The sequence below is a fragment of the Prunus mume genome, linkage group LG1 (genome assembly GCF_029339155.1).
Source record: "Prunus mume cultivar Tortuosa linkage group LG1, ASM2933915v1, whole genome shotgun sequence".
Taxonomy (NCBI): Eukaryota; Viridiplantae; Streptophyta; class Magnoliopsida; order Rosales; family Rosaceae; genus Prunus; species Prunus mume.
In genome coordinates this window covers 26,073,555-26,096,407 of record NC_142698.1, presented here as the reverse complement: position 1 = coordinate 26,096,407, position 22,853 = coordinate 26,073,555, and the positions used below count along the sequence as shown (strand labels likewise).

The 22,853-nt window shown below is 37.1% G+C and overlaps 4 protein-coding genes and 1 long non-coding RNA gene across 10 annotated transcripts; 3 read left to right on the top strand and 2 right to left on the bottom strand.

Moving 5' to 3' along the window:
• The first annotated feature begins 780 nt into the window (after nt 1–780).
• Nucleotides 781–3,603, top strand: LOC103322840 (DNA-binding protein). Of its 3 annotated transcripts, none has more exons than XM_089055140.1 (6): nt 781–967; nt 1,212–1,324; nt 1,672–2,745; nt 2,830–2,895; nt 2,988–3,186; nt 3,307–3,603. In XM_089055140.1, the coding sequence occupies exons 2-6, from the start codon at nt 1,322–1,324 to the stop codon at nt 3,369–3,371; spliced, it is 1,407 nt and encodes a 468-aa protein (XP_088911266.1). In that variant the 5' UTR covers nt 781–967; nt 1,212–1,321; the 3' UTR covers nt 3,372–3,603. The 3 variants fall into 3 exon arrangements, with proteins under 3 accessions (XP_088911266.1, XP_088911270.1, XP_008223005.2); XM_089055144.1 differs by having other exon boundaries at nt 789–967; nt 2,833–2,895; XM_008224783.3 differs by lacking the exons at nt 781–967; nt 1,212–1,324 and having other exon boundaries at nt 1,597–2,745.
• A 1,564-nt stretch (nt 3,604–5,167) lies between these two features.
• LOC103322849 (ras-related protein RABE1c) lies at nt 5,168–9,187 on the bottom strand. Of its 3 annotated transcripts, none has more exons than XM_089044722.1 (9): nt 9,006–9,187; nt 8,671–8,811; nt 7,795–7,867; nt 7,599–7,699; nt 6,414–6,479; nt 6,162–6,259; nt 5,844–5,906; nt 5,677–5,769; nt 5,168–5,531 (listed from the first exon to the last, which is right to left on the bottom strand). In XM_089044722.1, the coding sequence occupies exons 2-9, from the start codon at nt 8,741–8,743 to the stop codon at nt 5,448–5,450; spliced, it is 651 nt and encodes a 216-aa protein (XP_088900848.1). In that variant the 5' UTR covers nt 8,744–8,811; nt 9,006–9,187; the 3' UTR covers nt 5,168–5,447. The 3 variants fall into 3 exon arrangements, with proteins under 3 accessions (XP_088900848.1, XP_088900849.1, XP_008223017.1); XM_089044723.1 differs by having other exon boundaries at nt 9,024–9,179; XM_008224795.3 differs by having other exon boundaries at nt 8,928–9,143.
• A 4,324-nt stretch (nt 9,188–13,511) lies between these two features.
• Nucleotides 13,512–15,015, top strand: LOC148921449 (uncharacterized). Its single transcript, XR_016126831.1, has 2 exons — nt 13,512–14,697; nt 14,781–15,015. It is a non-coding gene; the product is annotated as an uncharacterized LOC148921449 (long non-coding RNA).
• Nucleotides 15,016–15,752: 737 nt separating this feature from the next.
• LOC103322865 (Ribosomal protein S8 family protein) lies at nt 15,753–16,945 on the bottom strand. Of its 2 annotated transcripts, none has more exons than XM_008224814.2 (4): nt 16,796–16,945; nt 16,509–16,684; nt 16,253–16,413; nt 15,753–16,085 (listed from the first exon to the last, which is right to left on the bottom strand). In XM_008224814.2, the coding sequence occupies exons 2-4, from the start codon at nt 16,639–16,641 to the stop codon at nt 15,987–15,989; spliced, it is 393 nt and encodes a 130-aa protein (XP_008223036.1). In that variant the 5' UTR covers nt 16,642–16,684; nt 16,796–16,945; the 3' UTR covers nt 15,753–15,986. The 2 variants fall into 2 exon arrangements, with proteins under 2 accessions (XP_008223036.1, XP_088908002.1); XM_089051876.1 differs by having other exon boundaries at nt 16,509–16,656; nt 16,796–16,906.
• Nucleotides 16,946–21,747: 4,802 nt separating this feature from the next.
• LOC103322874 (putative histone H2B.1) lies at nt 21,748–22,513 on the top strand. The gene has a single exon (XM_008224826.3). The coding sequence runs from the start codon at nt 21,859–21,861 to the stop codon at nt 22,303–22,305; it is 447 nt and encodes a 148-aa protein (XP_008223048.1). The 5' UTR covers nt 21,748–21,858; the 3' UTR covers nt 22,306–22,513.
• Nucleotides 22,514–22,853: the final 340 nt, after the last annotated feature.

The window sequence follows — 22,853 nt, the reverse complement described above, 5'->3', positions numbered from 1 at the left end:
CTCGTTTGCTTGGAGAAAAAACTTGATGAAAAAGTTTCTATTTCTTGTTTCTCTTAGAGCTCTGGTGCGCTTGGTGTTTGAGTTTCTACCCTATTTTATAGAGATGTGGGGTAATTCCTAATTTAAAAAGGTATAGGATTTCTAGGGAGTCCAATCCGTATTGGGAGAGGAATTTTTATTACAAATATTTTGTAACTGGTACAAATATTCATTCTAAAGAAAATAGGAAACCCAATTCTTATCTTCTCTAACAACTTGGGTGTGTGTGTGCATAAATTACGTGCACTAGTTTTTATTTGTTAAGTTTCTAATCCACTTTTACAATTTACAAAATGTATGAATTAAAAAAACACCTTTTTTTTTTCTTGTATAACAACTTCTCATTCTTTGTTCAATAATAATTTCAACGAGCTAAAAAAACTGTATTTCTTGATTTACAAGTTAAAGTCATTTTTCATTGGACTAGACGCCGTTGGTAAAACTATTCTGCTTTTTAGTGAAAATAGATACATGAAAATTTCTTTTTCTACAATAGAAGAAATTCTTACAAGGTTTGGATTTATGAGTTACGAGTGAACCATGCAGCTGTTTGTTAGATCGTGCAACGTGTCGAAGCAAGAGTGGTTACTTAGCTCCACCTAAGCACCACTGTTCTTGCCCGATAAAAGCGAAAAGACGAAAATACACTTCTATCAAGACAGTCTTCATAATAGACGGTTGGGATTCGTCCTAAATAACACGCCTGGACGGTCTGTGATTAAAGTAACCGCGGCTTTTCTCGTATGCGGTTACACCCAATTAATTATTTTCCTCTCCCGAGAAAAGATCGAGTGCTCCTCAGACACCGTCTCCCCTCTCTCTCTCAACACACAGAAAAATTTCAATGTTCAATTTGGTCACCGGAGTTGCTTCGCCGGAAAATTGATCGGTCAGCAATCGACGATCGGCCTTCCGACTACCTGTACAGGTACGGATACTTTGTACCAAAATCTCATTTTTCATTTCTAGGTTATCGCATTTACTATCTCACGCCTTTCTGGGATAATTCGATTTGATTTTTCTGGTGAAGAAGAAATTTGTGATTCTTGTATGGATTTTATTGAAGTTCTTGCTTTTAATTGATGTAAAAAAAAATTCTTGCGTTTCTTAATTTTGTATTTTTAGACTTGTCTGTACATTGAACATCTCTATTTGTATGTGTGTATGTGCAGATGGAATTCATCACAGTCCCTTCGTACTGACACTCGTAAAGAAAGAATCTTTAAGGCCTCGACCGAAGAGTGAAAGTGAAATCAATTTACTGTGAAGTGGAAGAAGCAAAATGGTATGTTATAGAAGCCACTGACTATAATGTGTTCTCTTTTTTTTTTATAGCTTATGAAGTTTTTATTTATTTAGTTTTTTGGGATATCCTATATGTGGTTAAATTTTCAGTTGTTTGTGGTTATTCTTTTAGTACTGTCAAAATTCTGAAATGATTGGATAGTCCAACGTTGAAGACTAAAGCTTATGTTGAGTTGTTGAATTTTCTCGTGATTTGAATTTTTAAACAAGATTGTGGAAAAGTTTTCTTTTAATTTTTGAATTGTCTTGAACCTTAGACATCTGTACATGTTTAAATATACTATGGATACGGTTTTCAAGGATTTTCTGAGTGTTTGTTACTGGCAGTCTTTCCAGAACAAGGGATTTTGGATGCCAAAGGGTGCTGGACATGTTAATGATGGAGATGCAACTTACGGCAACCCTTCAAGAATTGAGCCAAAGCGGCCTCATCAATGGTTTGTAGATGCTCCTGAACCAGAGCTGTTCCCGAACAAGAAGCAAGCAGTACATATTCACAGCAAATTGGGCTCGGGATTGTCAAATGAAAATGTCTCTTCTTGGGAGAACGCTTCTAGCTTCCAGTCGGTTCCACACCAATTCATTGACCGGTTATTTGGATCTGATCCAGCAAGCTCTGTCAACTTTGCTGAGAGGAACGTATCTCCTGTCGGATCAGATAATTGGAATATAAGAAAGGGTATCGATGACCAGTTTGGAGAAGATTCGCCTGTTAGTTTGTCAGTATCTCATGCCATGGAAGATCCTGAAACATGTCTTAACTATGCTGGAATTAGAAAAGTTAAAGTCAATCAGGTCAGGGACAGTGACAATGGTATGCATGCTTCACGGGAACATGGTTCTAATAGGGGAAGTAACAGTAACCTGTCCACAAGTCAGGCATTTGATAGGGTAAATGAAACTGCTTTTTTATCAGTGGGGCAGGCCTATGATAAGGAGCATGGCAGTGTCACACTGATAGGACATCCCTACAACCACGGGGATGCCCATGTCAGACCAATAGATACCAACTATTGCAAGGGAGATGAAAATGCAATATCAGTGGGTGACAATTGCAGTAAAGGGAATGCTAATATGATATCTTTTGGTGGGTTTCCTGATGAACAAGATATTATCCCCATAGGCAGGCCTGTTGGCAACTATGATCAATTGTACCAACCGGATTCAGTTCAAACATTGGAAACTTCATGCGAGAAGGACTTGGATGCATCAAATGCCAGTGCGGTTGATAGTACTGCTTCTGTAGCTAAACCAAGACCGGAATCAGTTTCTAAGAATAAACCTGAGATCAAACCGTCAAGGAAACCAGCTCCAAACAGCTTCCCTTCAAATGTTAGAAGCTTGATTTCAACTGGCATGCTTGACGGGGTTCCTGTAAAATATGTTTCCTTGGCACGTGAGGTAAGCTCCATCTCTTCTTGTCCATTTTATTCAATTAGGATTTCTGTTTAATGACTTAGGGTTATATCCCTTCCCCGTAACAAGGAGCTTCGCGGAATTATAAAAGGTGTTGGCTATCTATGTGGGTGTCAATCATGTAATTATGCTAAGGTAGGTCTCCTATCAATAAACTCCCAATCGTTTCTCTTCTCCCTTACATGTTATCTTGACACCTAATGCGGAAATAATTTGTTTTGTGGAAGGTTCTAAATGCATATGAGTTTGAGCGCCATGCTGGTTGCAAAACAAAACATCCAAACAATCACATATACTTTGAGAACGGGAAGACCATCTATCAGATAGTGCAAGAATTAAGGAGCACCCCTGAGAGCTTGTTATTTGATACACTTCAAACTGTATTTGGTGCTCCGATCAATCAGAAATCTTTTCACAGCTGGAAAGGTAATAAAATTTGACTGATAGTTTTCTTCTTTCCCTGGTCTTTAAACATTTTCAAGATTTAAATTGTCAGTCAAGTGAGCCTCTCTTTTCTTCTTACTTATTTAAATGTTTGTTCCTCAGAATCATTTCAAGCGGCAACTCGTGAACTTCAGCGTATTTATGGAAAGGAGGAACTGAACTTGTAGGAGTATATGTATAGGCTTTGCTTAGATTATAAGATTGGATAATGTTTTGATGCGCCGGGTATATTCACTTTGGTAAATTATGTATTTTCTATGGAAAATTGATGGAGGAATTGACACTTTTTTTTGTTTATGTTGGGTATAGTAGTTTATGTAAATGTGAGTCTGCTTCAATTCCCCTTGTCTTTTGCTGGCACAAGGGAGACTAATAAACAACCGGTGTAAGTTGGCGCTATGCTTGTCCTTTATGGTGACTAGGCTTTGTTAGCTTCGATAAAAATCTCTCTGGCATTGGCTCCTTGACAAGAATCCTTCTCATCTGATTTTGTAGTTTAAGCTTTCTTAAACAGCTTAGTTATGTGTTGATCCATAATTTCACAGGGGTCGATTTAGTGAGCCCTCTTTACTCATTTAACCCATTACATTCAGACCTTACACCTTTGCAGGTTAAAGAAACACCACCCTTTCCCTCACCCTCTCCCTCTACCCTCAGCGTTACTTCAGTAAATTTAGCTTAATTTATCATATTTTAGTTTAGTTTTAATTTTATTTAATGAAATTTCTTTAAAAAATAAGGAGTCTTTATGTCGTGTTACAGGACCTCGCCCCAGCCATCACATTTTCATTTCCATTCTATTATTAATATTAATTTAATTTGAGCTTGGGCCTGAGTTCATAGTTTCACCCAGGGCGAAACAGCATTTTCTTTGATTTTTTTTTAATAGAATAACTTATTCTATTATTAAAAAACAAAGAAAAAGACTTCACTACTTAAGCTGCGTCATATACTCATCACCAATCACAGGATTCGTCATGACGGGCTTTTGCTCATGGAGTTATATTTTTTTTATTAGAGATTACAATCTGGAACATAATGAGGATAATGTATTGGCAAGAAAGTTAGACCATAAAGAAGCTATTGCGTTCGGGAAGGATGAATCGCTCCCGAAAAGGAATCTTTTGATTCTCTCCCAATTGGTTGGACCGTAGGTGCGATGATTTACTTCACGGCCGAAGTCTCTGGTTCAAGTTCAGAATGGCCCAGCTATGCCAAGGAAAAGAATAGAAGCAACTACTACTGCTGAAACATGGAAGAATTGAAATCTTAGATCAAAATATTATGTATACCAGAAGAAGCAACTACTACTGAAACATGGAAGAATTGAAATCTTATATCAAAACATTATGTATGGATGGTATGAACTGCCTAAACAAGAATTCTTAAACATCGAACAACCAGAGCTATTACTCACTACATCAAATAAAATTTCATTAATGAAAGATCCATTGGAAAATAAAAAATACGCATGTCGGATGAATTAGTTATTGCTATCTGCTACATAATGATGACTCGTCGGTTTAACTTGAATTGATGCCGGTGATATCGAAACCTACTGCAGTGGTTCATGGTCATTTAGCCCTGGAGTTGGAAACCAAGATTAGGGTAAGCAATTTCAGTGAGCACTGGGAATAATTGAAATCTAATGACTTTAGCGAAGCTCATGCAGAAGCAGCCTCTGTTTGAGGCAGAATCTCTATATTCCAAATTTCTAATCCCATGCTGAAGATTACGATCAGGGTGCAAAATGTTCCTGTGAAATAATAAGAGCTTGCACGGTCAAGAAGTGAAAAAGTGAGCGCCGATTTCCCCGAATCATGACTGGTCTTCCTCTACCATCAAAATATCAGAAGCATCATTTCCTTACCAAAATTTGGATATCGAATTATTATTAGTAGCCTTACAAATTGTACAAATTCGGCTGCATGGATTTATATTTCCACATATGAAGATCCAAATCTCAGATAATAAGCATCCATCTATCTTTAACACAAGCACAGTAAACAAAAATGTGTCTGCCACAGGTTACACGTCAATTCTTTACCACAAGAAAAATCTGAAACAATAAGAAACTACCTTTCACACACTAAGTTTCAAAAGAATGAGATGAAAGAAAAAAAAGGGAAAAAGAAAGAGAAGATTACAAGCACCATCATATTGTATTGTCATACAATTAGTTTTTTGTCTTTTCAAACATTGTGTAAGCCTCCAATGCCCCCCTTGATCACAATGTAATCAACTTAAGAACCACAGCAAGCTGATCTTTGTGCAGCTTGACCAGCCCCAGCTCCCTGATCTGGTTGGTTGATCTTGATCGTGGTAGGCTACAGCGACATTATCAAAACAAAGTCAGTCAAAACCTTAAGCAAGTGAACTTCAAATTAAAAATTGTAATTTATATCCTTCTAATACAAAATAAGTAAAGCTGTAACAAAAAATAAAAGAAAATAAGGAAAGCAATTAAAATACCTCAGCCCTAGTGTCAGTGTCTGCAAGCCGTTGCTTTATGTCTCTTGCTATTGAAAAGAAAACTTGCTCCACATTTAGATTCGTCTTTGCACTCTGCATTAGACAATATCTTTCAATACATATGAACACTTATTAACTATTTTCCACAATTCATAGGCATTACTTACAGTTTCAAAGAACTTGATGCCATATTCGTCAGCAAGTGCTTGGCCCTTGGACGTAGGCACAGCCTAAAAAGAGGGTAGTGATAAGATCAGGAATGGTACAAAGATTTGTTTCCAGAACTGAATAAAATCCAAGCAAAAATAGTTTGACCCCAAAATGAATAGCCCCATTTACTATAAAAGAAATCTCTATGGTGAGCTGAGCTGTGATATCAACAAGCATCCAACATGCAAGATAAAACAAACTTGTCCAATAATAACTGAAAGCATTCTGAAGAAGAATTGGTGTCTTTTAATGATAAATTTCAAGAGCAAGCTCACCCGTTTGCTTTCGTCCATGTCAGCCTTGTTCCCTACGAGAATTTTGTTAACGTTATCCGATGCATGCTGTTCAATGTTGCGAATCCAATTCCTTATGTCTGAAAACATTGACAAGCCAGGTAAATGCAAACAATAGTAAAATCAAGAAATTAAAGAGCAGAAAAGAATTGACATTCAAGTAAACCGAGAGAAGCAGAGAGGTAGATGATGATGGATAAGAAAACATCAGTAGAGCAAGGGTGAGAAATTTACTATTGAAAGATGATTCATCGGTAACATCATAGACCAGCAAAATGCCCATGGCTCCACGATAGTAAGCTGGGAGAGAAGGAATAGTGAATAGAGAAAACAAAATTTGGTTAAACAACATAATAATCTTTACTAATATCTGCAGCACCAGAAAGAATGGAACAGACACACAACAAACAAGCAGTGAATACAAAGATATACCACGTAACCTAATCAATTTACTGTTAGAGACCTACATCATATAGGACTCACTTATCAGTTATGAGGAACCTCTCAAAACTGTCCTGATACCCATTTTCCAAACATGTTCATCACAACTATTGCAAAGATTTGCATAATAAGGTCATCCACTATGTATAGGCTTCTAGCTCTAGGTTAAAAGAAGATGGGGTACTACCAGGCCACTTCAATGTGCCTCAGCACGCTGCCACATGTAACGACTAAGCCAGCAGCTAGTTAACAAATTATAGTTCCATTGACTAAATAAATTGTGAGATCTGGCCAGATGGGCTTGTGAACTCTAGGCTCCACCAGCAACAATTGAGGATTCATTACATCGGTCAGCCAGTTTTTTTATTTAAAAAAAGTAAAGTCACCCAATGCGCATACTATAAAAGGTTTCCCATTGACTTTGCAGCAAATAATGAAAGGCCTTCTGCCCAATAGTGATCAGGAATAAAAGCTATATTTCTATAGCTGCCTGTTTCATGCTTTATTTTGGGACCACCTTGCCCAGCATGCCTGTTTCGTGCTAAATGCCAAATAACCTACATCCATTTCTTTGTCAAAACCTATAACCATTACAATGGCCATTTTAGAGTGGTGCATTACCTCTACTATTGGGCTTCCATATATCCCAAAGTGCCCTTTCTTAACAGCCTACTCATAATCCCCCTTTTAAAAGATCCCTTGGTTTGCCCTGTTCTCATCAAATCCACATTATTTGGTTTCAAACACGACTTTGTTCAAGAAGCCACAGTTGAACTATCTCTTTTGTGGCCATTTTTAGGGGAAAATATAGAATTTAATAACCTTGTCCCTGAAAAGCTCCAAAAGGGTGAAATTAAAATTGTCTAAAATCTCCTGTGCATCCATCTTCCATCACGTGAAGCGTGAACGATACATACTTTACCACCAATCTTTTGTAAAATAAAAATGAAAGCACCCATAAAGATTATAAATGTTTACCAGTGGTGATTGTACGGAACCGCTCCTGACCAGCTGTATCCCAAATTTGGAGCTTAATTCGTTTTCCATCAAGCTCAATAGTCCTTATCTTGAAATCAATGCTTCACAAGGACAAAGGAGCTCATGAAGTTTAAGAAGGTTCTGAGAAGCAGAACTTATCAGATGCAATTAACTCTAAAGTTCAGAGAATACACACCCAATGGTTGTGATGAAACTAGTTGTGAAGGAACCATCTGAGAAGCGCAAAAGAAGGCAACTCTTACCAACACCTGCAAAAATAAATTTCCATTTTCACGAAAGGCATATATCAAATTTAGCATTGGTTATCTACCAAGTACATTATTGTAATACAGAAAATTGTAAAACCAATTGATGCAGTCATCATGCTAGCAACTGCGTCAAACAAGAACTATAGTCTTCAACTTATTGGCACATAATACTTAGTTGGTATTTGATAGTCTAAACATATTGCAGAAAGAGCTCCATATATGATAGATAAAAAGGTTAACAGCCTCCACATTGTTTTCAGCAATCTATGACAAATAATTGAATCATCCAAGATAAGTTACTACACACATATGTGACCCAACTAGCAGGACATTAGAAGTTAGAACCTCACCATAAAGAATAATAAAAAAATGAAAACACAATAAACACAAATGGACGACTTATTTCGACCAAAATATCTGATTCAGAAGCTCAAACAGCCATTTCACAAATCAGACTAAGATTAACTTATATTCAAATGCTCCACATGCTTTGACCCCAGGAGCCCATAAATCAGGCAAAATCAATTTCAATCCTCAATCAAACCAGATCTAAACTCCACAAAAAGAAAACCCCTTTTTTTTTCTATATACTTTTTGATTGACCCCCTTAGTCAACAAATCTTAAAGCCTAAAGCCAGCCTCTTGTGATCTCAATGGCAAAATGTTACAACTTCTGAATACACCACACACCATAGCATGCTAGAAATTCGTACAATACAAACACAAAAGCGATCTAAAGAATGGAGGTCTGTTTGTTGATCGAGAAAGTGAGAAGAAAAGAAAATGAAGGAGAAAAGACGCACCGCTGTCGCCGATCAACAGAAGCTTTATGAGGTAATCGTAATCGGCTCTAGCCCTTGCCGGTGGAGCAGCCATTTCTGGGTTTTTATCTGATCAATGAACTCCAACAAGTATGTATAATCAAACCCAAATTCTATTTCTCTCTGCATATAGAATCAAAGAGAAACGCATCAAAACCCAAAACATACATCCAGATAATAAAAACGATAAGAGAAAAAGAAAAAACAGAGATTATGGGAAAATTAACAGCAGCAAATACCAGATCAACCAAAAAAGATTCAGAGAGAGAGAGGGAGAGAGAAAGAGGGGGACTTTGGCTGCCAAAATTAGAGGTGACCTTGAGCGGTTCACAGACCTAACAAAGCTCCTCCTCCGACTATGGTGGGTTGGCTAATAATGCGCACTCTCTTTACCTTTTTCACCCTTGCACACCATGCGCACGCTAGCAGCTCTCTCTCTCAATAATAATGTACAGAAGAAAAATAGAAGCACAGGATTTATTTATTTATTTATAAATTAGTGAGACTGGAAGCCAATCAGCATTTGACAGGTTCAAAGCTGTCGCATACCATACCGCGTGGCGTGGGTTTAGTGGCTGGTGTTGATATACTCTTAAGAGAAAAACTTATATGAAACGGATATAACACTATTTTGCTATCTCTAGCCAATCATAATCTGTTATGTAAAAACGTTATCATACATAACATACCATGATCAATCGAAAATAAAAAAAAATATTCCACCAATCATATTCTGCTATATGAAAACGTTATCATGCGTAGGGGTAGGGGTAGGGGTAGGGGTATCCCCGTTTCTTAAACTGAGGGGTAGGGGATGTTCTTTCCCTTTTTATATAGAACAAGACCATTGACATGTTATATTTCCGGTTTATTACAAATTTACCCCATTATATATTTTTCATCCAAAGTTGGTCCCTATATTTTTTTGAAAGTGAGTTTAAAAGGCAGTTAGTGACGACAGCTACAAAAGTTGACAAAAGTAGCATGTGACGCCTCTTTGAAGGACATTTTGGTCAAAGCAGATGAGTTATACTCCCTCCATTTCAATGTCATCCCTCTCTCTTTCCTAATATTATGTATAAAATTTTCATAATTTTAGAGACAAAAGGGCTAGATAGTACTTCAGGATGATGTAATCTATATCATATGCTTTAATTGAAATGCCTTTCGAAAGTAATCACTTGTAGGGTTGGTGGGCATCTCACCAAAGAAACAAAAGAATTTGTTCAATCCATACTTCGATTGAGTGTGTTCTTACTCAAAAAAACATCTATTTAAGTTGAGTTTTTAAGGGTAGTAATTTTGGCACTCCAAGTTTAATTTATAGCACTTCAATTAGGGTATTTTATCATCTTTATACACTCACAACAAGAGCGTTAAAATCGCCATCATTCCTATATAGTGAATCTAACATAAAAATACAATTATTTTTAGAAGGTTTAAAAGTGTTTCTAGAGTATTTACCAAAAAGAGTAGACAACGGAATAAATATATGGTGGTGTAAAAATACTTAAAAGTGATTTTTAGTATAAAAACACTTGATAGGTGTTACCTCAAGAAGCTCTTAGTGCATTTCTGAGAACACTAGATTTCTAACAAAAATTGAATGTGATTGTAAACAAAGCAATTATGAGCAAAAGCGCTTTTTAGAAAAAGCATTGTAGACAAGTCTTTACACATAGTGAACACGAAATACTTCTATAACTAACAAACATTTAACTTATAGTCCAACTTAGTGATACTTATCTTCCCAATGTTGAAAGAGATTGCAAGTTCAAATCTCCCGCCACATTAATAGAAAAAAGAAGCGTTTTTGTTCCAACCAAAATGTCATCCTCTTCTAGTTAACTATAAACACTTTCAACACGTCTAAATGCACTGCCAGAGTTTATAAAACAATTTTCTGTAGTTATCTCGACAACTCCTTGGCATTGGGCATAAATATTCTAAAATGGACATTTTGATCCTTTGAAATTATGAATATGATATGCAAAGATCTTTTAGTTATTTACATCTTGCAAGTTGCAACAGGTCTGGTCGGTTGTGTATGGAAGCAAGGAAAATGTCAAATGACTGCTGGTTCCATGGTTAGCAGTAGCAGAACCCAACCGCGTAAACACAGCACATTTCCTAATGTATTGTATGCATAACCAATGTTGGGTGTGAGTTAATCAAATATTCAATGATAAGGTGTTGTCGGTGGGCTGCAGGGGCCCACATTCTGACTTTGTCCTTTGCTGGTTTTGGGGACAAAATAGCATTGGCTTCTTCTAGATTCCTAGTGGTGAGGTTGCGACAATGCCCAACGCCCAATGCCCCAATGGTGACTTTGACCGCTCAAAGCCAAAGACATTGTCTTGGCCAAATCCAATGAGTTAAATAAAACAGACCAGTTGCTTTTGCTTGCCTCAATTTGCTTGCCTGTTTGTTATCTGTTTTTCTTGTTTTGATTGATGAATGTCACAAAGAAAGGATGATTCTTTCTCTCTCGACCCTTTTTCCAGATAAATCTTGCACTCTTGCTTAATTGGTAAGTCTTTGAACACATGAGTTATGCTAGGAACAGTCGTTCACATAGAACTGCAGTTAAAAATTACTTACACGCGCGTCGTGAACGACTGTCCTGAGCATTCCTCTCGAACGCATACAGATGGATTCCTCTTGACATCAATTATAATAAGATACAATTATTGGATGCTAAAAACAACAAGAAGCTTGGTCAAAGGACTTAAGTTTCTATTTCTAGATGGGTTTTCCCCTTTTCATATTTCTCAATTTTCTAGTTCAAGTTGCTGCTCCCTTGTCCTCATCTTTCCACTCATTGTATGTTTAGATATTTTCTGCAGAGATCTGCATAAACAATGTGAATCTTGCTACCCTCAGCAGCCTGCACATAAATTTCTCCTAGGTATATAATGTGGTGGGCCTTTGAGAATCTTCAAGATTCATTTTTCTTATCTTTGATTGTCTACCATTACCGGTACGCATCAATGTTAATATTTCCTAAAGGGAAGAACAACACTAGCTTTTGTGGAACTTATCTTCAGCAATCTTTCACGAAACTAGGGTAAAAAGAAGAACGTAAAAACTGGGTTGCTACAGGCGTAGGCTTAATGCTTCCAGTTTTAGGAGAAACACTTATGTGGAACGGGGATGGCTATATCCGTTTCACACAATTTTTCTGCAGTTTTAGGCCAGGAACATTAACTGGGAGATAAAAGAAAAATTGCAGCAACTCCTAACACTGCAAATTTGCACCAAAGTTCTTTAAAAGAAGGACTTTAGGCTTTCTGGAGAATTCTTTTCATCTGCAAAAGAGATTCCAATCAAGAAAGCAGTCCACTTTAGACAGAGAGAGGAGTGAGTTAGTGGTAGTTTTATATGGAAATCTAATGTTTGTGTTGGAGAAACTCAAGGTGCCTCTTAAATGAAATATGATTGGAGAGATATAGAGAGAATGGTGTCACTTTATTTGTATAAACCATGACAGGTGCATTTTTGTAATAAAAGGTACTAACTCTGCCCTAATACCCATTTTGTACCAATTAGTACAAAATTATATGCCTCACATGCTTGTGAAGCAGCAGCTGAGAAGCCATACCAACTATCTGCCTGGCCATAGACAAGACAAACAACAAATCAAAATTAATCAAATCCATGATTGGTTCAGTTTGATGTAAAAGAATCATTATTGGGATTGATTAGTTTGACTAGCTAGGGTAATGGAAGGAGCAACACACCCATACCTAACAACAGCACGATCAATCCTTGACTGCTGTAATTTTCCCTGTTAATTAAGATCAATCTTTTACTGACAGAATCTATCTTATTTAGTGATAGTTCTTCTCATTGAAAGATTATATTCATACTTCTTGAGGTGAATTAGTGACTTTTTTACCCATTGTACATGGTATCAAAGCCTGGATATATCTGCTTATTGTATAAACCAGTTGAAGGAGACAGTGTCAAGCTGAGTGATATATCTGACAAACAACAAAACCATGTCTAAACAGAAAGGAGTTGGGAAATTAGATAGTGGATTGATACAGTGTGTGCAAGCCCCTCTCATGATGGTACCTTGCTAGCGTCACATGGCTTATGCTTGCAAGAAAAGTCAAATATTTATAAGTTTATTATGAAATTTTAACCGAACGTCTCAATTCTAATGCGTGTGGTTTAATTCTCTCTTTACCAATTGATGACTCCTTACAAATTCAACGTGACATTTTAACATGACTTTAATTTAAGCTGCTATTTCGGACATATGTAGTGAGAGTATTTTTTTCAGCTTGCTTAAAATTCACTACATTGGCTCTCTCTCTCTCTCTCTCTTTGTCACCAGGTGTTGGAGTTCTGCTTACAGTCACTTCAGTTATACGAAGTACCAATAATAAGCACAAAGAAAGAGCCAGGGTTTTCATCCTGATATTTGATACTCACTTATTCCTGGAATTACAAAATTTCATTTGATTATGCCATCTATATTGAAAATATAATTCAAAGTATCAAAATTCTTCCAAAATATTAACCAAAATATACTAAGAATAGGGTTAAATATATAATATAAAATCGCCTACACATACACAATTACTTTTACAACCCCTTTGAGCCTTCTTCATTTCATTTTTATAATAATTGTTCATGATAAGCAGAAGGGGGTTGCTGAGGTTGTTCCAAAGTTTATTAGGCAAAACTTTTAGTTGCCCTCGTGGAGGAGGGAGAACAGTATAGTCCAAAGCAAAGTGACAAAGCAAAAGATAATAGAAAATTGGGACAAGGGCAAATTGCAAGAACCTCTACAACTTTATTTACATCCATGTTCCCATAAAAATAGCTAAAGTTGGAAAAGAATGGGCCAGCAACAAGTTAATGCTTAAAGCATATGCTTGGAAGATACTCTTACCACAAACCAGAACCTATTCCTCTAATTCCCTTTAAAGCTCACAAAACCTCCTTCACTCATTCCTTCATCCATGGCCTCCATCTAGGTGTCCATTGCTGCTCTCCCCACCAAAGTTCCGATGGCAACGAGGATATGCAACGGTGAGATCAGCGGTGATGATGAGGAGGATGAGGAGCATATAAATCATGGCCGTTGAAAGTTGTGGAACATGTTTGGTCATTGTATTGGGCAACTAAGTACTCTTTGGCAGAGCATCTAGGATGAGACGCTTATTATGGCTCAACAAATTAACCTCAGTTTAATTATAAGGTAGTTTTATAGTTACACAAGCTTTAATTTCCTTTCTTCATGTTGTCGAAGCTTTGGATGAAGAAACATTAATGTTCAAAGCTATATATGTTATGGTGAGTTTGAGAAATTTTCTTGCTTTATACCATATGCATTTCAGTAATGAGTTCATGAACAGCCTGAAGCTTAATGCAATTCATCACTTGGCTATCTTTTTTTAAAACCAAAAAAATAAAATATTATTCCCTGTGATTTATCATAATTAAGTGATTTTAATTCTATGATAATTCTGTATTTATATGAAAATGATTCCCTGTACAACGTGTATGTTGTGTATTATTGGTGGACACACAGGCGAAGACAAATAGGTTAGGTTCATGCAAAAGCGGATAAAGTTGTGGTTACAGATTGCGATGGCTGGATCACTTACGAAAAGGGCTTCACGATGAATATGGAAATGTGGAAATATGAAAACGAAATAGATTCCGCAAATTCTTTGTGGAGTTTCTAGATCTTCCCTTCCGTAGGGTTTAAGCCATTGATTTGTGTAATGAGGAAAACCCAATGAACACCTAAATGTCTTCTTCTTTTTGCCGTAAACACCTAAACGTCAGATATGCACAACATCCACAAAACTCACAAATCTCGAATATGTGCAATCATCCGCAAATCAAGTGTGCCTAATAGCACTGGTTTTTCAGGTTTCTGACTAACATAAGAAGAAATCATCTTTCCGACCTATCCGACCTAAGTTCTTGTGATACTGATCTGCCCCAGTTACGATATATAACACGGTTCGCTCTTTTATTGTACCGAAGGTAGGTGGTAATGCGATTACATTTCTTTGCCAGGAGCCTCATCACAGTTTAGCAAAATGAACATTTTTTTTCATGCCCTGTAGGCTCATTGCTTTTGTAGGCCTGGAGTTGGTTTGTAAGTGCAATCAAGTGAATAAATTTCAACTAACACGGAGTGGTTCATTGTGGATGCAAGCACAAAGCACTGACTTTTAGGCACAGGATTAGCTCTGTATGCTGATCGAAGCAGCACAAAGTTCATACCAATAATTTTGGTTGAGCTTCCACATCCAGTTCTAAATGTGATCATTTGCCCCCCGCAGTACATGAGTTAAAAATTTAAAAACCTTGCGGGAACTATAACTAGTCCCACTGCAGTCTACATCAAATGCTAATGTCAGCTCACAATTACATAGCGAAATAATACTTCTGAAGTTTTGAAATTTTGTGACAAAGTAAAAGATACATGCAAGAAAACCTCATACAAGTATCAGATCATGAAAGCCCAATTATAGACGTGACGAGATAAAATCAAGCTTCCACAATCCTATGCTTAAGGGCCTTGATATTAGAAGCTGAACAACACTGCTAAAAAACATTTATCCAAAGTCCAAAGCACATCCCTTAATCATTCAAATCACTCAACTAATTCACTTCCTGAGATCACTGGTTTGAAATAGTTTCAACACCTACAATGGCATAATCAGTCCAATGCTAGGCTCCAAAACAACATTCAAATGAAAAAAGTAAAGTCCTTTAAGCTGTTTCCTTAAGCTACGCTAGAACAGAAAACAATGGTGAAGCATGTACACCAAAAATAATATTAGGGTTCTAGGCATCAGTTCATCACTATTGGACTCTCTGCTATCAACATACGCCGAACCAAAAGAAACTTGCTCTGTAAAACACTGTTGTCCATTACACAAATACAAACAGTTCAATATAAGCTTAAATTGTAGGTTACTATTACTAATATAAACCAAGCTATAACATGAAATTAATCTCACGATACCACAAGAAATGGTCACATGTAAGTTGGGGGCAAATGAAACTACTCAACACATGGGAACAAGAGGTCGAACAAAACTTTCCAAGTTACCATTTCTGCTCAATACCAAGTCACTTTAACATTCACGGTTGCAAGAACATGACAGTCAATCAAAACAAAACAAAACATAGAACTAATATCCTAGTACAAGAAACTTTTCAAACCAGCATTGGTAAGAAAAAGGGTTCTCTTCTTTTGGCAAAACAAATTAAATAAAACCAAAATTTCACAAAAGATCCTAACGATGTGCTTGAGACTCTGCTCAATAAAAGAAACCAAGGACTTTGCCACCAACATTCTTTCTCCTAGCTTCTTCATGATCCATGATACCAGCAGATGTTGTCAGCACAATGTATCCAAACTGCAAATATTTATTCAATTTATGAGCAAAAAACTAGAACAGGTATGCTTCATAACCACTTGCAACACCAAATTCAAATGATAAAAGTTTTATCTGGGCAACCCATACATAATGACCCCAAACACTCTCATAGACCAACATATAGCGATGAAGTTAGGAAAACAAACCTGTCTAGAAGGCAGAAGCCTAGCAGTCCAGCCTTCGATCTCCTTAACACCGACATCGAATCGAGGACTGATAACTCCACACTTGTTCAGCCTCCCATTGAGTTCAACCACAATCTTTCCAGCTCTGTGGTCATCAACATACTCAAACTCGCCAATATAACCTAAACAATTTCAAACCCAACAATCTCATCACACAAATTGTACCCAATACAAAACATACAATCACAAAACATCCATGAATTTAGAAAATACGAACCGTGCTTTTGCATAACCAAAAGGAACTTGATGATGACCTTCGATGATGGCCTGATCATGACTTGTCGCTTCCCCCTCTTCTCGGCGTTGTACATGCTCTTCAGAGCGTCGTTCAAAACGCTGACGCGCACCATTTCTGCTAGTGCAAGCTGAACACAAAATCAACAACTGATAGATCTGCAAGTGCATAAAAGAAACAAAAATTCAGAGTCAAAAATCATGGCTTTGGCTATTGGGAAGCTGTAAACAATTCATACATTTTTAGAGTTGGGTGGAAAATGGGTTTACCTGCGAGCACAGATGGGGCGGCTGGCTGATGACTTGGGAGACCAGAGGCACTAGGGTTTTGCTTTTGAGGTGGTGTGGAGTGAGGAGCTTGAGCCTTCTTAATGTATGAATGCTGTTTTACGAAAAGGCCCTTTCCATGATAAAGCGAACTTGGGTCGGGATAAGCCCATAACTACTTTGAGAATTGGGTCGGGGGATCTAACAGTAGAAGCCTACTATGTCTCTGTAATGGGTGTTCAGAGAAAAAAGGTCTAAATTTCGAATTTTGAATTTGGGTGTGTTGTAAAGTTGGGGTGTCCAAAGATTAATTTGGTGTAAATAGAGTTCCGCGTATTGGTAATTTAGAATTATTTAATAGTAAAATGTTAATGTTTGGGCTGAAACTTTTGGCAATTAAACCCAACGATAACATCATCCGACCCAGAACAATTCCATATGGTTTTCAACTAAAACAAAACCAACCGTCAAAATAAATATTTTAATTAATCTAAGATTTTTTATTATAAATAGTTAATGAGGTTTGCGAAATTATCACATTTCGCCTTTATTTATTTATTTATTTTATAGATATTAATGGTCCTTAAAGTTACTATCTATGCATCAATTTGGTCATTGTCGTTAGCTTCCGTCAAATTTTGCTGTTAAGTTATTGATATGACACATATACGGAGTCCACACATCCAATGATATAAAGCCACGAGGCATTAAAAAAATATATTTTAAAACTTAAAATCCATAAAAACAAAAGTTCTTTTTGGAAAAACTAGCCGCTCCCCCTCCCCTCCGTCTCAAGCTTTCCCTCCAACTCGATCAAACCATGCCTCTTCGATACTTTCTGTGGATGCTATGTAAGAGCCGCAATTTGCTTGGACAAATTCAATTACTCATATGTGGGCTTTTCTCTTCTCAGTGCATGTTAATTGAAATGTTGTAGTGCATTAGTACTCGTTTAACATTTCTTATTTGGGGTAATAAGTTATTTTTAAAAAGAAATTGGGAAGTCCAGCCCGTTTGATAACTTATGATAAAATCACTTATTATTAAAAATTGCTGTGGGAGAAAGCAATAATGCCATTTTTAGTCATTATACACAACTCACAGCATTTTCACAAAAAATTTACCAAACACTCATACACTGATTATTGTACAAACAGCACTTATAAAAAAAAAGTTTACCAAACGTCAAACTACTTTCTCTCACAATGATTTCTCTACAAAGAATCGACAATAATTATTTTCACAACACAACAATGCCAAACTGACCCTTAGTTGAATCTATTCTCTCTCCCCGTAGCCCTCTCTCCCTCTCTTTACTCTCTCTCTCTTCCCTATGCGTTCTCCCTTACTCCCTCCTACCTTTGAATTTTTTTTTTATTATGGCAAATTAAACAAATGTCTACCATCTCTCCCTCTGCACTTTTTCCCTCTTTTCTTCTCTATGATGTAGCGGCATTTCACACCCCAAATGTGTAAGGACCATGATTGGTCCTTTGCTCGATCTTGTCAAGAAGAAGGTAGTGACAAACTCAAAGCAACAACATGAAATTGAAGCTGGGCATTGGGTTGCGTGTAAGGTAGAATTGTTGAAGAATATAAAGTCTCACGTCGGAAACTTGATTAAATAAACTACAATTTGTCATAAGTGATTTTAATCTTAATAACACCGAGATCTTTTGTGATAAAACCCTACATTTACTGGGCTTTATAGGTTGTTAAGTTGGAGACAATATTAATGTTGCTTGTAGTGGGCAGCATACCTGTCTCTCTGAAATTTAACATGGTATCAAAGTAGAGCCCTGATATAGACTTAGGGCTCGTTTGGGAGTGCTTATTCCCAAAGCGCTTATGATATAAGTGATTCTACAAAGAAGCAGTTTGTCGTTTAGATGTCACATTTAAAAGTGTTTTTACACTACATAAAAGCGTTTTGATATTTTGTTAAGTGTTTGGCAAACACAGTAAAAGTGTTTTTAAAAGTACTTTAAAAAAAATTTAAAGAATTCCAAAACATTATAATAAACATAGGAAATAAAAACCAGATATCTCTATATGGTAGTGTCTACAGTATTGTTCCTAAGATCTAGCACCATGGGTGTATGGTTGATCTCCTAGGTCGAGCCGGACACTTAGACCAGGCAGTGAAGTTTATTGAAAGCATGCCTATCAAACCAGATATCTCTATATGGAGTTCCTTGTTGAGAGCATGTGGAAGCCATCAGAATATAGAATTAGCAGAAAAAGTATTTCAACAGCTCATAAAGATAGACCCTCTAAATGATGTTGCTTATGCTCTTATTTCAAATATATATGCAAAAGCCGGTAGGTGGGATGATGTGAGCTGGGCAAGAAAGAAGTTGCATGAACTAAGAGTGAGGAAGCAACCAGGATGTAGTCTAATAGAACAAAATGGAGTTGTTCATGAATTTACAGCTTGGGATTTCTCAAACCCTCAATCTGCTGAAATATATGCTATGTTGGATGAAATAAAGGGTAGATTGCAAAAACAGGACCTAGTAGAAACATCATCTCATCATAGTGAAAGATTGGTTGTTGCTTTTGGTCTTTTAAACAACCCCCCAAGAACTCCTATCTGTGTAGTTAATAATCTGTAGATTTGTAGGGATTGTCATTCAGTCATGAAACTAATATCGCAGACCTACAACAGAGAAATTGTTATCAGGGATAATTACAGATTCCGTCGGTTTGTAAATGGAAATTGCTCTTGCAAATATTATTGGTGAATTCATATCATAATTTGCAACCTATGCTCAATAGTTTTTCATCTTCATCCAAACTCTAAAAATTTACAAAATCAATCAAAATGTTAAAGATGAAGGAAAAGACAAGAAGTTGTACATGTAATAGTACTTTATATTTAGTCAAAAATTGGTTCAAGATTACACAGCAACTTTGGTCACAACAGAGACTTGAAGTAGGAAGGCAAAAAAGTCGGCTTATCACCCCACCCTTCTACATGAATTACAAGGAAATAGCACTTTGATAGCATACATCATCAACGTCTGAATTTATGGAAAGCAAAACTAGTTGAGCTGAAACCAACATCCAACAAGACCATGAAAGTTGAAACATAGTTAACAAACGAGTGAATGTTAAAAACGATCATCCATGGCTGCCAAACGATGCACACAAACAGCTCTTTATAATTTTTTTTTATATAAAAAAAAGGTAGTATTTTGGCATTTAAAAAAATTTAAATATGGGTATTTTTGGCATTTTAAAAGTTTCATTAAATGGAGCCAAGCGCTTCCTGTGTTTTTGTCCTGCAACGCTTTTAGGAAGAATCACCTCTCAAGTGCTCATTCCAAAACCACTCCAAGTGCTTTTTGATCTCACCCAAAGCGTTTTTGCAATTTTTGCCAAACACCATTTTTAAAAGACATAAGCGCTTTCACCCATTTAGGAACGCTTTTCGCTGCTCCAAAAGCACTCCCAAACAAGCCCTAGACTTGACCCAAACCGGCCACATCTTGATTGGGTATTGCCATCAACCCGATTGACTCCGACTCAAACTATAAGATATAAATCTTCCGATGCACATAGACCCAGATGATTAACTTTGATGTGGACTTGGCTCCATGTATGGCTCACTATGTGGTGGTCCCATATGAGGGGGCATGTTGAAAAATATAAAGTTTCACATCGTAAACTTGACTAAATAAACTACCAAATAAGTGGTTCCACTTCTAATAACATCGAAACTTTTTGTGATAAAACCTCATACCTACTAGAGTTTTTCCACACCCAAAAAAAAAAAACTTTATTTTGTTTTAAAATTTGTTTTAATGGATTTTTAGTTTAATTTTTGTTTAACGCCACATGGCTCTATATCATTGGACGTGTGGATTCCACATATGTGTCATGTCAGCAACTTAATTGAAAATTTGACGGAAACTAACGGGAGAAACCAAATTGATGCAGAGATAGCAACCTTAAGGACCATTATTATCACACAAAAACCTTAAGGACATGAAATGTGACAATTTCGCAAACCTCATGGACCATTTGAGGATAAAAAGCCTTAATCTAAATCATATCCAACCCCTAAACTCATTCAAAATCTATAAATAACAATCATTTGGTTAAATAATCCACCTAGTTCAATTTCTTAACATTTCTCACTTTCATTTGTTTTCATTTCTTTGTTGTTGAATATGGCACCAAAACCCTAAAGAAGGGAGGGGGGGGGTGTGTATCTATGAATATGAGGCAATTGGCATCAATCTTCAATCTATGAAGACTGAAGGAAATTGTGTGTTTGGTTGGATATAATAACTCTTGTTAAATAAACAAGGGGATGAGGTTGAAAAGGAAGATGAGAGGAAATCAAAATAAGATACAAAGGGATAAGAAGTAAGGTAAACAAAGATTCCCGCGCATGAAATAATGAAAAGATGACAAAACGAAATAACCTACATGTCTTATCATAATTTAATGAAAATATGAAAAGATGAGGGAATCCAATAAAGTTGATATAAAAAGAGATGTACAAAGGTTCATAATATGATTGAGACAAGAAAATATGAGATGGGTAAGAATTCGTAAAATAATTGAAGGAAATTTAAGTTTAGCCCATTTTTCATGATTGGAGATGCCCCATGGGCCAAATGAGAACTATGTAAGAGATTACGTGAGACTTCAATGTACATGAGAACTAACCGGAGGCGGAATCGACCCGCACCGAATAAATTACATCATCTTAACCATCCATTACTTACTTCACGCAAAAATGATCCACGGCCCCTTCGCACGCCAACTCAGCGATCCATCCCCAATCCGCTTAAAGAATTCAACACATCTCAATCGTCGATTCGGGAACTGTACGAAACCCAAATCCCACGGCCAATAACAATAACCACATCACCGATCCGCGTGAAGCCTCAATTAACCAATGACAGAAGCCTACTCTCACCTATATAAAATCCATCCCACCACTTTGATTCTCACGCAAAGATCTAATCTCCTGTTCTCTCTAATCGAATCGCATACCTTTCGTTTCGAAAACTCCCAAATTCCCAAACCCTAACTTTTCTCTCACAACTCCAATGGCGCCCAAAGCTGAGAAGAAGCCCGCCGAGAAGAAGCCAGCGGAGGAGAAGAAGTCGACTGTGGCTGAGAAAGCCCCGGCCGAGAAGAAGCCCAAGGCCGGCAAGAAGCTACCCAAGGAAGCCGGAGCCGCCGCCGGAGATAAGAAGAAAAAGAGATCGAAGAAGAGCGTAGAGACCTACAAGATCTATATCTTCAAGGTGCTGAAGCAGGTTCACCCTGATATTGGGATCTCCAGCAAGGCCATGGGCATCATGAACAGCTTCATCAACGACATCTTTGAGAAGCTCGCCCAGGAGTCTTCCAGGCTTGCAAGGTACAACAAGAAGCCGACCATTACTTCTCGGGAGATCCAGACTGCTGTGAGGCTTGTGCTTCCTGGTGAGCTCGCTAAGCACGCGGTGTCTGAGGGGACCAAGGCGGTGACCAAGTTTACAAGTTCTTGAAGTGTGGTGGGTTCTGCTCTGTTCTGGATATGTAGTTTTTCGATGTCTAGTGTTTAGTTTTAGGGTTTCAGCTTAGTAGATATGTAATTCACTATCAGTTCTTTCAACGAAATACTATGGTTTATATGATCTGAATTCTGCGCTGGCATGGATTATACCTGGAATATTGTGATCTCAAATTTGAAATGAAGTCCCATGTTGTACTTAATGATGGTTTGTGTAACGTGAATTTTGTTCCAATGTCCATGTGCTGGAGTTGGGCGTGTAAATGATGTTAGATCTTTGTGCCCTAATGGTGTTTGAAACAATGCCCCTAGGTTGATGAAATTGGTTTGGGGCATTGCATTTGCCCTTATGTTACTTGAATCAATGTCTTCGTTTGCATGTAATTAGGTTTTAAAGTAACAATTGGTTGGTTCAAATTGGTTTTTGGTTGAATTTGAAAAGGAAAAATCTATATGTTCTCGATGTGAAATCCCCATATGGTGGTTTTAAACTTTGGGCGGGCAGCTTTTTGCCTTGGTTTTAAACTTTGCAATTTCAATTGG